Source organism: Sinocyclocheilus rhinocerous, unplaced genomic scaffold, assembly GCF_001515625.1.
Source record: "Sinocyclocheilus rhinocerous isolate Xijiao unplaced genomic scaffold, SAMN03320098_v1.1 scaffold1423, whole genome shotgun sequence".
Lineage (NCBI taxonomy): Eukaryota > Metazoa > Chordata > Actinopteri > Cypriniformes > Cyprinidae > Sinocyclocheilus > Sinocyclocheilus rhinocerous.
Window position 1 is genome coordinate 272291 of NW_015625105.1, and position 13694 is coordinate 285984.

The 13694-nt window shown below is 36.4% G+C and overlaps 1 protein-coding gene across 1 annotated transcript in view; it reads left to right on the forward strand.

Moving 5' to 3' along the window:
- Positions 1–9380, forward strand: part of LOC107749644 (serine/threonine-protein kinase PRP4 homolog) — a 19505-nt gene extending 10125 nt beyond the window's left edge. The window contains exons 4-15 of the mRNA XM_016564808.1: positions 884–1039; positions 4456–4537; positions 4641–4851; positions 5015–5088; positions 5176–5266; positions 5348–5495; positions 5654–5791; positions 6366–6519; positions 6588–6702; positions 6843–6994; positions 8450–8536; positions 8680–9380. Coding sequence (XP_016420294.1) covers positions 884–1039; positions 4456–4537; positions 4641–4851; positions 5015–5088; positions 5176–5266; positions 5348–5495; positions 5654–5791; positions 6366–6519; positions 6588–6702; positions 6843–6994; positions 8450–8536; positions 8680–8883 — 1612 coding nt within the window. The 3' untranslated portion in view covers positions 8884–9380. The remainder of the gene's footprint in view (positions 1–883; positions 1040–4455; positions 4538–4640; positions 4852–5014; positions 5089–5175; positions 5267–5347; positions 5496–5653; positions 5792–6365; positions 6520–6587; positions 6703–6842; positions 6995–8449; positions 8537–8679) is intronic.
- The last annotated feature ends 4314 nt before the right edge of the window (positions 9381–13694 follow it).

Sequence of the window (13694 nt, forward strand, 5' to 3'; positions counted from 1 at the left end):
TAAAACGTAATTACGCTTTCGAAACGGTCTGTTTTGCCCTGCCATCATTAGCTGAAGCTGTGTGTGAACAAGAAGTGGCTACAGAGTGTGAGTTGCTCCGTCTCTCACGCAGCGAGTGAGAGATTCTCCGGCGTTCCGCAACAACGCTTAGCTGCCCGCAGATGTGCTTGCCTATAAATCGGCCTAATTTGCAGCACAATCGGCCGATGCCGATTAATTAAAAAAATGCAAAAAAATCGGTCGACCTCTAGCGTTGAGCATTGTAGCCAGTCACAGTCATATCTGTTGATTACATGAACGTAATTGCTAATCAGTGGTGGTTAAATTATAATCCACTCACTGTTCAAAACGTGGTAGTTTTGTTTAGTGCTGCTGAGTTCTGCATGCTCAAGAAGTGCAGTGTAGAGCTTCTTTAATTAACGGAACTTTGAGATCGCAATGAACTAAGATGAATGATAGTTTTTTTTTTGTTTTTTTTTGTGATTACGAGAGTAGCGCACCTTTGCACGTTTTATAGGCTATAATCCATTTAGAATTTGAATGCATTCACTCATGGATTCACTCTCTGATAACCATTTATCCAATTTTGCCACTTGCCATTATGTTGCATTTACCAATTAAGTTAACTAAGTGAAAGTGGAGCAGGTGCTTGCTCAGCGAAATATATCTGTAGACACGTGCCTACATGCCCTGTAATTTAAATATATATAGCTTTTTTTTTTTTCTTAATCATGCAGCAGACTGGTATTAATTGGTCAAAATTCCTATTTTAAACAGTCATTATGAGCGTCACTATTATGAACTGTAGTGTTTGTCAATGAATCTCAGTTCAGTGTGATAGTGCTGTTAGTTATTTGTGTAATTAACTGTTCTGTTTTGGCAGGTCTGCTGAAAGGGACCGGTTTGGCCGCTCCAGACCACGACGATCCACCTCCAGAGAGCGTGAGAGGAGGAGGAGGCGAAGTCGGGATGAAGACAAGTTCAAAGGCAGTCTGTCAGAGGGTATGAAAGCAGACAAAGACTCCTCCTCTGAAGAAGTGTGAGTAATAGTGCTATTTTCAAGGCTTGAACCTACTGAGGATGCATATGAATAGTGATGTCAAAAAAATTTGAATCGGTTGACTCTATAGTAATTAAAAAATATATAAAAATTGACTGATGGTGATACTGAGAACCAAGTCAGTTTGGTGGTAACCTGCTCGCTGTCTGAAAGCTGACTGCTTTTGCATGATCACATATGTGTACATGCATATGTGAAGAAAGCTTGTGACTGCACGGTTACAATGTCTCCTGGACATTTTCATCAAGAGAAATTGATTTGACTGACCGTGGGACTGGACCAAAAGCAAACGAAAAGCATATTCATGTCAAAATATATAGGCTTTGCTGCATTAACATTTTAGGAATTTATTGATAAACTAGTGATTTCTTTTTTCGGTTTAAGAGATTAAGTCGGCAACACTGACTAGTCATCTCTGCAGTATAGGTTGCGCCATGCACATTTCATTCGGATTACATAATCTGAGAATATTTGTTTTCCATTTGAATTGGTTCACTTGAAAGTAGACATTTCACTCTCTAAAGATATATTTTTCATGTCTGTAAGGCAAGTATAATGGCGTACCAGCGCCTCCATCTGTCATGCAGTGAGCGCGCTACTGTTCACCTTTCACACTCCGCACAGACACTTGAATAGTGCACATTTTTCTAGGTTAATATTAGATTAAGCGGCCATGTAAAGTTGCTGCTACCAACATATTTCAGATGATAAGCCATATTTGAGGTTGATGAATGATAGGCGAACGTTTGGATGTCCTTCCCGATATACTGGATAACCACAAAGACTAGCCGTCACGGACTGCGTGGATTTAAAAAAAAAAAAAAATTCTGCGACTAATACAATTTTGGTCGACTAAGCCTCTTCTCGCCTATTTAACTATTATTTATTTATTATTTTAACTGTTATTTATTCTACAGGTACCTACAACAGCTAAATAAGCAAAACATAAAAATATATTTATCAAGAAAATAAGTATAACAAACAATATGAAACGCATGACTAGGTATGAGATTTTGATGGTATGATAACCTTAAGCAAAAATTTCACGGTATCACGGTATTTATACAGAGACGAGATTAAAAAAAAATACCACGTAAACTTTTCTGAAGACAGTCACTTCCCCTCAGAAACACATTCATATAAACCCCCAAATCAATATTGAAGATTTTCTTCCAATAGTTCGTGCATCATGAACAGTGAGTGATCTGCCTGCTACAGTATTACACACACGTGACTGACAGCTCGCTCGCACCAACAGGAGGAGAAGGGGTCGTGTTACTCTCTACACTGCACTCAACCTGAGGTATTCCTACACTTTCAGTCTTTGAGGAGACCTGAAAAACAGCGCATACCGCAGGAACGGTATAACGGAAAATATTAGCGGTTTTGAAAGTGGTTTTTGAAACCATTTTCAAATCACGGTATGCCTTGAAACCGGTAATCGGCCCATGCCTACGCATGACAAACTATTTCCACGTTTTCCCAACGAAATTACATTAAAATATATACAAATTAAATCTTTCTCCAGCTCTTTCTCATACAAACACACGCACATACAGTATAAACTCTAGGGGTGGGAATCACCAGTGGCCTCACGGTACGATATTATCACGATACTTGTGTCACAATACAATATTATTGCGATTTTAAATATATTGCGATATTCTGCGATATATTGCAATTTATTACCTTTTTCCAACTTCAAATTATGTCCCCAAAGGAAAACTTTGACAACATCTGTTTTAACTAAAAAGAACCATTTCTCAGTTTGTTTCTCACTTCAGTTTTATTGTTGCAGTGCGAAATGGGATTGTCAAGCAGACAAACTGACCAACACTCATGAAAACCTGTCATAAATGTTGTATGCACCTGGCAAACGCAACTATTTGTATTACAGTCTAATCTAGTCCACCTTAATTAAATGTAAACAGGTATGCACTGCTGTGCTACTACAGGTATTTTGAACAGTGCAACTTGAAATTGTACTAAAAAGTTGTGCAGACCCTTCAGCAATTAGGGCATTTGAAAGTAAAGTATTTCAATTTCAGTTTACCACTCTTAAGAAATGATGCTTTAAAAACAACCTAGTTTGGGTCATTTTGGCAACCCAGCACTGGGTGAGAAAGGGAACAATATGTTGGAAATTTTAAAAAATCACCATGAATTACTACAGTAAAACATAGGCAACAGTAATAGACTAATTAAAAGGTGAACATTTATTTATAAGCAAAATGGACAAAAATAAGCAGGTATAAAATCATGAATATGTAAGAAAAAGTGCAGCAAACGATTAAAATAAAGCTCATACAATTAAACAAAATTGCATTTTAAAAGCTTAATATGTAATACAATTTAAGGACATACCGTATTGTCCCGAATACAAGACGATATTTTTTTCTTGGAAATACATCTGAAAAAACGCGGTCGTCTTATATTCGGGCCAATACGGTATATGATCAGTTATGTTTATTATTTTATTTTATTTATTTTTTCCTACCAAAGGGCACTATATATGGCCAAAACCATCAGGATGAGTGCCACCAAGAAACACACAAAGTTGAGAATAAATTAGGCTGTGTATTACAGTGAATCGACAGGATTTTACCCTCTTCCTTTAATACATGTATAATCATTCACTTATAAACACTCATTGTATGAGTGATTTCAATTTGCTTTCTTCTGTTTTTTACACATTCCTGTCATGAGTGCCACGAACACGGACAGGCAAAGACTTGTACTCAAACTCCTGTGAAACACCCATTCACTGCCATTGTGCTATTTCTTCAAATGGACTGGACCACAGTGCATTACGTACTACAGTACAAACATTAGTGTTGAAAATGGGCTGTAAATTAACGGCATTTGCTTACTGTGCAGAATATTGTCCAGAATGCATTGTTTTCTACAGTACATTACTGTTTTAATGGAAAACAGTGTGTGTTATTGTCAGAATTTGGCTGTTTTTACAGCAGTTTTTTTTTTTACAGTGTAAGCTTTGCTGAGCATAAGAGACTTATATTTGAGGATTGTAAGAGTTTTTAGTGCATGTTTAATGGCAAAATATATTTTTCTGTAGTCAAGTCACCTTTATTTATATAGCGCTTTTAACAATACAGATTGTCAAAGCAGCTTTACAGTATCAAATAGGAATAGGTGTCAATAATGCAAAAGGACAATCGTAAACACTCAATTTTCAGTTAAAGGCAGTTCATCGTTGAATAGTAGTAATTTTACTAATACAGTTATTAGTAAAGTATTATTTTACTGATATTTGTATTGTAATACTCCTATTTGAGAATATAGCTGCATTTAACGGTAATAATCTTGTCATAGAAGTGATTGAGTCTTTTGAGTCTTTTCATTTATTTGAAATTCACCTTAATGAACATGTTTAGGATGGAGGACTTTGATGCTGAAGAGGAGGATGAAGAGGCTCTGATTGAGCAGCGACGACAACAGCGACTTGCCATTGTCCAGGTAACAAAATATAGCAAATTTTTCTGAAAGACTGTAACTTACTTCTTTTTGAGAGAACATGATCAGATTATACATCCATGAAACTGTTCCTGTATTGATATAGAAATATAAAGCAGTAAATGAGGACAGCAATATGGGCTCCATGGCATCAGAGCCCAGCAGTCCTCAGAGCAGCACCCGCAGTCGTTCACCTTCCCCTGATGACATCCTGGAACGGGTAGCAGCTGATGTAAAGGAATATGAGCGGGAGAATGTAAACACTTTTGAGGCCAACATCAAGGCCAAGGCCAACCTCATCGCTCAGGAGAAAGAAGGTATTATACTCTGGCATAATTTGGGTTATTAGCAGGTTCTTGCTTAAACAGTTTTCAGGGAATGTGGGGCAATTTTAATGTTACAACTGGATGGTCTTTTTCCTATAAAGATACATCAAACAATCTGTAATCTATTGATTGACTCTTGTTGTCTTTTATGCAGGAGCCAACCCAAAGAAGCCCTCAGCACCCGACATGTTCACGGAGTCAGATGACATGTTTGCTGCAGATTTTGATGTAAGCTTATTTGGCCTTTCTGCAGCTTTAAGATTAAACCAATTGGTTATTTTGAGAGATCTGTCTGCTTTGTCACTCCCATTACAGAGTGCCAGACTGAGGGCTGCGGGTATTGGTAAAGATTTTAAGGAGAACCCCAATCTCAGGGATAACTGGACTGATGCAGAAGGATACTACCGTAAGCCTTATTTTAATCCAAAGTCTTGCTTCTTTCCTAAAGGCAGTGCAGTTTAAATTTTAAAAGTGAATCTCTTTTTAGGTGTGAACATCGGTGAGATACTGGACAAGCGGTATGATGTGTATGGGTACACTGGACAGGGTGTGTTCAGTAATGTGGTCAGAGCTAGAGACACTGCCCGGGCTGGCCAGGAGGTGGCAGTCAAGATCATCCGAAACAATGAGCTCATGTAAGTACTCCTCTAAACAATGGCTGTCACTGTAACTTTGCTTTTGTGCTCTTTTATGTTTTACCCAAATGTTAGAAGTTTTCAACCATATCTAATCTATTGTAGTCATGGCTGAGAAAGCCATTTTTAGTCAATGGTTTTGTTTGTTGTGTCTTCAGGCAGAAGACGGGACTGAAGGAGCTTGAATTTCTAAAGAAGCTGAATGATGCAGATCCTGATGATAAATTTCACTGTTTGCGGCTCTTCAGACACTTTTACCACAAACAGCATCTCTGTTTGGTGTTTGAACCTCTCAGGTATTTCATGGCTGCTGCTTGTGTTTGAGAAAATTGCTAAGGATGCAATATATATTTTGGCTGATGCCAATGCAAAAATTAGCTGGAGCCAGTATCATCAGTTTTCACAATTAAGCAGTGCGACTATTTTCAACATTTTTTATAAGATTTTTATTAATTTTTTTGGCTCCTGGAAATTCAGCTTTGCCATTACAGAAATAAATGACATACATCTTGTCACTTTTCCATCCATGATGAGTTTGCATCCCTGATAGATATATACATGTAGAATTTTACATTCTTTGTGAATAGGGCATCAAAACATTTTCATGCCATTAGAAAAGGTGAATGTTTAGTATTTTAAAATGATGAAATCGGCAAAGTGTACACCTGTTTGAAATGGGGCTGAACTAAGCCTTGATATGAGGAGCTTCCCTAATCAGCCTCATCAAACTAATTCCAAAATGAATATCATAACAAATACGAATATTAATGTTAAAATGGTAACTAACATAAAATGCATTTAATATTATCTTAAATATAATGCAAAATACAGTCATTCACAGCTGTTTTTCGCTGTGTTTGTCTCTATCAGTATGAATCTGCGGGAAGTGCTTAAGAAGTATGGTAAAGATGTGGGGCTGCACATCAAGGCAGTTCGTTCCTACAGTCAGCAGCTCTTTTTGGCCCTCAAACTACTGAAACGCTGCAACATCCTCCATGCTGACATCAAACCAGACAACATATTGGTGAGCATTATCTGTATGGCTGCTCACTCAAGAGACTTCATTCATTCACTCACTTTCTCTGTCTGCAGGTGAATGAATCAAAGACCATTCTTAAACTCTGTGATTTCGGCTCTGCATCTCATGTTGCTGACAATGAAATCACTCCCTACCTAGTCAGCAGATTCTACAGGGCACCTGAAATCGGTAAGTTGCATTGTAGCTGTGTGATTAGCAGGTATACCTATGTTCATATTTTAGTTTCCACAGATTTTTTCACACCCTCAATCACAGCTGAACTTGTGAATGGCCCTAGTAATTGGATCTAACTTTCTCTTTCTTCCCAGTAATTGGTAAACCGTATGATTATGGCATTGATATGTGGTCAGTCGGCTGTACCCTGTATGAGCTATACACTGGGAAGATCCTGTTCCCTGGCTCTTCCAACAACCACATGCTGAAGCTGGCTATGGATCTGAAGGGCAAGATGCCCAACAAGGTACTGAACCAGAGTATTCAAACTTTTTTTTTTTCTTTTTCGTAACTTGCTTGTTTGTTACATGTAAAATTTAAAGGAAAAAAACTATGAAATTTGCAATTAAAAATAATTTTTACAGTTTTTCATCATCCTTAATATTTGCAAAGAAGTATGTGCATTTCTCAAAACAAATAGTGCAAACAGCACCACAAAATGGATTACCTGCAAAAGCCTGTAACTTACTCAAAATCTTTTGTTCATCTCTCAAAGGTAAGTATTTATGTGTTTATGCCATCAGAATGAAAAGTCCTTGTGTCATTGTTCACAAACAAGATCGTCAATATGCTTATGCCGAGTTCACACTGCACGATTTTAGCCCGATTTTTCAATATCCCGCAGGTTTTGCTAAATCGCCCACAAATGCCCGAAATCGGAGGCAAATCGGTACTCGTTCACGCGATTCACAATCACGCTGTGTGAAATGAGTTCTGACTGAAAAACACATCGGCGATGACCTACAGCCAATGAGAGACCAAGATACAGGGCAGCGGGACTTATGTATGCCAAATATCCATTTAAAAAGTACAAATTTACACATTACTGTATGTGGGATATTGATTGAAATAGACTGGATAGGATTCACAGTTACACTTAGGCCTGTCGCAATAATCAATATATCGTGCAATATATGTACATGACCTCAATCATTTTTGGTGACGCAATATATCGCACAACAAAAAGTTATCATGACAGGCCTAGTTACACTTTTAACTGTGGTCTGACAAAAAATAAAAAACACATTACAACATCATTGTGCCCATATTTCTTTTTCTTTTCTAGATCACAAAGGTAAAAATAAAAAAATTACAAAATGATTGTCAGAATTTGTAACTCTTGTGTTGTCCACTGTCTATATATGCTTTCCAATTGAAGGTTCATGATAAATGCCTTTGAGCTATTTCAGAGAACTGGTTTATCATTGGTTGATCTACATTCTCTTTATTATTGAAAGTCAAGATTCCCTTGCACAATTCATGGCAAATTTACAAAAATCTAATAGAAATGAGTCGAAAACATGCTTGACAGTTTGACAACTAGATCATCCATTTTGATTTGTACGATGAACTAATGACTAGGCCTAGATGTTTTGAGGGGTAAGACTTGAGGGGATGTTTCAAGCAACATGACAATAGCAACTGATAATGTAGGAAACCGCAGACAAATATACATAATGAGTTGCATGAATGTACCAAAGCAATCGCAAATTGTTCAAAAGAATGAGAAACTGCTTTTATGATGTGCACAAGTGACCAGATGATGTGGAGGTTGAACAAGTATTTTTGAGAATTTCATTTCTGATTTGAGAAATGCACCAAAGTGACTGAGAAAAACTGTAAATAATGTTTACTCACTTTATTATGGCATTTAATTCTTATGTATAAATTCTTACATTGTGTTTTTTTAATTGTTGTGTAGATGATCCGGAAAGGCCTGTTTAAAGACCAACATTTCGACCAGAACTTGAACTTCCTGTATATAGAGGTAGACAAAGTGACTGAAAGGGTACGTTCCAGTTCATGTGTTGGTTTCCACTTTCATGTGTTATTTTCTCTTATTGGCTTTGATGCCATTCACACAACTATGATAACAGCTTACATCTGTTTCATGCCCTTCACCTTCTCTCACACATTCTTTTAAACTTTCAGGAGAAGGTAACCGTGATGAGCACCATTAACCCCACTAAAGACCTGCTCGCAGACATGATCGGAGGTCAGAGGTTACCTGAGGATCAGAGAAAGAAGGTCATGCAGCTTAAAGATCTGTTGGACGGTACTCTGATGCTGGACCCAGCTAAACGCATGAGCATCAACCAAGCCCTACAGCACCCTTTCATTCAGGAGAAGATATGATACTTTAATGTCTAACCTGTGACTGTCCATTGTTCCAGGACTGAGCCAATAGACTCAAGCTCAGAATGTTTGGAATCATCACAAGACTTTAAATTTTCTATTTTTATTCATGTATTTTCTAGTGATTTTTGTTTTGCCCAGTCATTTTTGATTCAGATCTCTCAGAATGGTCTTGTTTTTATTGTACATATGAACACATTGTCATTCACTTGAGAGAGAGGCATGTTTAGCAGTTATCAGACTTTGTCTTATTTAACTTCAGAAGTGAACGAAATGTGCAAAATGCAGCATTTATAGGTTAGTTTATTGTTCAGATGTTGAAGGCAAGAAATGGCTGGGCAAGCATATCAGAGAGACAAATTATTTTGGGATTCTCCAATTATAATGCAAATGTGTCCTTTTTGGTGACCATTTAAACCAGTGGCTTCAATTTAGATTTATTTTATCTAAACAAGGAGTGCACCACTTTTGCTGGTTAGTAACTTCATACAGTCACCTTCCTGTTGAAAACAGTACACATTAGTTCATCATGTACAGCGGTTTAAAATATTGGTTTTGCTCTAGTACATTTACTTCAAATGATACTGGAGATCACACTAGAAACCTTCTTGTCCCATTTTATTTGTCCCACCTTACAAGCCTGTCCTATTAAGAGATCGATTTTAGAAACAATTTAATTTACGTGGGTCCTTAAGGTGTTATCTTAGTGAATGATGCCAAATTGTCACTTTTCGACTGCTAAATTGTAAATTTACCTGGATTTCCAAAAACTCTAAAGCTGTTTTAATTTGAAAAATCTACTTTTTGGATCATTAGTCTCTATTGGTGTATATTAGCCACTTGTTATTGCTATAGTTATCTCTCGAGTTTGACTTTGGCACCACATTACGATCCAATTTCAGTATACCAGGCCTGTTAGAGATGATGCTTATATTTAAAGTCCCCAATGTTGAAGTTGTATGGTAGGAAGTGCCTCCCTCTATGCCTCCATTGAAGCATAATAGAAAAAGTCTCTCAGATATGCCCTGACAGACGGGTGATCACTTATTTTACAGTGTAAATAATTCTGTTTTCGCAGTGTAAAACCTTTTTTTTTTTTCTAACTGGGATATTTTTTTTTTTTATATAAACTTGAAAGATTTGATTGTGAAGGAAAATGAAAATGGCTACATGAGTGTTATCTTTTTAGTAATAAAATGTTTACTTTTCTGATGTATTAACATGTTTTAACTGTTATGTAACCCGTTTTGTCAACTACAGTTCTTACATAATCTGTGGCATCTGAGACATGCTGAGACCTCTTCTGTTTCGACTCCCTGATGTGACGTTAAAGCAGTCATTTGGATGTCTAGGTGGAAGCCTCTAAAAATTTCTGCCTCCTACCATCACATTTCATGATTTAGCTACCTTACCCACATGGTTTCATATAGTCAAGCTGACAAATACAGATTAAGATTTCAAGTTGAAATAATATTGTTAATGTAGATTTATTGTAGTTATTCTAACTCATCTTAAAGATCTTGAAATTTGTTGCGATCAAACTAAAGTAGCAACATTTTTTTCTGTGATTGTGACATACAGCCAAGTGTAAAAGATTATTGAAAAAGACAATGTAGAGTGGGATCTATCCACCGGTTGTTGATTGGGTTTTGAGATATGGGCTTGCAGTCGATTGTTCAGGGATGCAGTTTAAGTGGCCTAGATGATTTTGCATACATCACCAGAAAGAAGTCTGTTTTCACAGAGTTTTAAGTTTGAGTTATGACGTTTTGATTAAACACTTGGTCAAAAAAAAAAAACATAATTTGTTCATAAGATCTAAAAAATACGTACATTTGGCTTTAACTAAAAAGGAATTGAGTAATGTGAATAATATTTGTATAATGTTTTCCACTTATTTCTCCAGTTTTTTTTTTTTTGGTTACACAACTGGTTATGTAGCAGAACAGACATTTGAGATGTAATATTTCTCCGTTGATGTTTTTTTCATGCAAAAACTAGCAAATGAATTCAGATTTGAAATCACAACTTTTTTCAACTGCTGTAGGGATAAGTTGTTTAACTGAAAAATATTTATTTTGCTCTTGCATTTACATAGACTATGGTGCTATACTGCATTACAATAATCATTATAACAATAAAACAAATGACATTACAATCTAGACAAATCTGATAAAAGTGTGCCATACAGTTAGGTTCGTATATATTTGGACATAGGCGCAATTTTTTATTATTTTAGCTGCTGACCAAAACATATTCAAGTTACAGTTATATAATGAATATGAGCTGAGCTTTAATTTGAGGGTAATCTCATCGAAAGGTTAAGGAATATACAGCTCTTTAATATGTACCTCCCCCCTTTTTCAAGGAACAACAGTGGTGGATGATCGGAGGATCCTCTCCATGGTAAAGAAAAACCCTTTCACAACATCCAGCCAAGTAAAGAAGACTCTCCAGGAGGTAAGCGTGTCACTGTCAAAGTCTACAATCAAGAGAAGACTTCACGAGAGCAAATACAGAGCGTTCACAACAAGGTGCAAACAAGGCTAGATTAGACATTGCCAAAAAAAAAAAAGCCGGACTACTTCAGGAAAAGCATTATTTGGACGGCTGAAATTAAGATTAACCTGTACCAGAATGATGGGAAGAAAAAAAATATGGAGAAGGCTTGGAACAGCTCATGATACAAAGCATACAACATCATCTGTGAAACATGGTGAAGCAGTGTGATGGCATGAGCATGCATAGCTTCCAGTGGCACTGGATTACTGGTGTTTAGTGATGATGTGACAGAGGACAGAAGCAGCCAGAATAATTCTGAAGTGTATAGGGATATACTCTCTGCCCAGATTCAGTCAAATGGAGCAAAGTTGATTGGGCGGCGCTCCATAGTACAAATGGACAATGACCCATAACATACAGCAAAAGCAACCCAGGAGTTTTTGAAGGTAAAAAAGTGGAATATTCTGCAATGGCCAAGTCAATCTCCTGATCTCAACCCGATTGAGCATGCATTTCACTCGCTGAAGACAAAACTGAAGGCAGAAAGACCCACAAACAAACAACAACTGAAGTCAGCTGCAGTAAAGGCCTGGCAAAGCATCACAAAGGAGGAAACCCAGTCTCTGGTGATGTCCATGAGTTCAGACTTAAGGCAGTCATTGCCTGCAAAGGATTTTCAACAAAATATTAAAAATGAACATTTTATTTATGATTATATTTATTTGTACAATTACATTTGAGCCCCTGAAAATGGGGCGAATGTGTATAAAAATTCCTAAGCATTTTATGTTATATGTTTGTTCAACCCCTTGAATTAAAGCTTAAAGTCTCCACTTCAATTTAATCTTGATTGTTTTATTTTTTATTGTGTTCTGGTGGCATACAGAGCCGAAATTATGAAAATTGTGTCAGTGTCCAAATATATATGGACCTAACTGTACATAGGTGACCAAAGTGAATACTAAAAACATTTTAATTTTAGTGACTTCCTTATATATTTTGGTGTATATTACTGTGTTAATGCACACCTCGCCATTTTGTTGTAGTATTCTATAGCATCATTATGTGGTTGTGTTGTAGGGAGAATGTGGTGCATACTCTGAACTTTTTTTATTAATCAATGTAGAAAGAGGAATAGTCATTTCCTTTGCCTCTGTCTTTTTATAAGTCCCACTCTTCTGTTGTCCCTAAGGGGCCTTTCTCTCTTTCATTCTTGTATGAAAGATATTAGGAGTATGAGCACCTCTCCCTCTGGAAATCATCAGTATATATTCCCTTCAGTTGCACATGTTTCCTAGGTGAACATCTGTCTCCCATTACTATCTGTTCATTCTGAAGCAGCTTATTAGATATTAAGTTATATTATAAAGTGGGGCATGTGTTTCATTGGCATTACATAAAGTATTATCACACATCTACATTGTTGTGTCTCTAGAGAGGCCTAGGAACAAAACACAACCACAACGGATTGTTGCACTCAACAATTTAGATAATAATTCAACTTTCAATTATCTCTATTTTTAGAATTAATCAATACATAAATAAAAGTAAAACTAGCACATTGATTAGGCATATTAATAAAACTGTGCTTCTGTTTTGTTGGGAGACTAAATCACTGTAGTTTATTTAAACTTCAGACAGTCTGATAATTATCAGCTGCACTCATAAATTTAGCAACAGCTTTTTATCCTGTGTGTATCATATCATCATATATGACCCTCTGGCTGGCAATAACTAATGATTTGGGAACAATTGACCACGTTCACAAAAATGGAGTGTGTTTGTGAGTATGCTTTTGACTGTTCTTGCCATATGTCAGTTATTGATGATAACATTTGATGATAACATTTTGACAGTTTTGTCAGCATTTATAAATTTGCCTTTTTAGGGGCACCCATGATTGGCTCTGCAGCAGGAGTTGGAAACATGAACTCAGCAGGGATGAGATGGTCAGTGAAAGCAGCATCACAGATATGAGAGAAGACATATTTACTGATATGTGGAAAAAAATATTTATATATTAATAAATAAATTTAGTATTACATTATGTTATCATTACATGTTTCTCTAAGACATTGAATATTTCTTAACTGTAGCTTTTATTTGAATGTTTTACAGAAACAGAAAAGTGATAAAAGTAGGAAGAAAAATGAGAAGAAATTTTCATATTTGTGAAATGAATTAGGCTAAATGTTTTTACAAACTGCAAACACTTTTTTAAAATTAAGTATTTATGAAATGCCAGAAGGTCGCATTACAATGGCACCATGAACAATGACAACATGATGACCAAATTACACTCATACTAC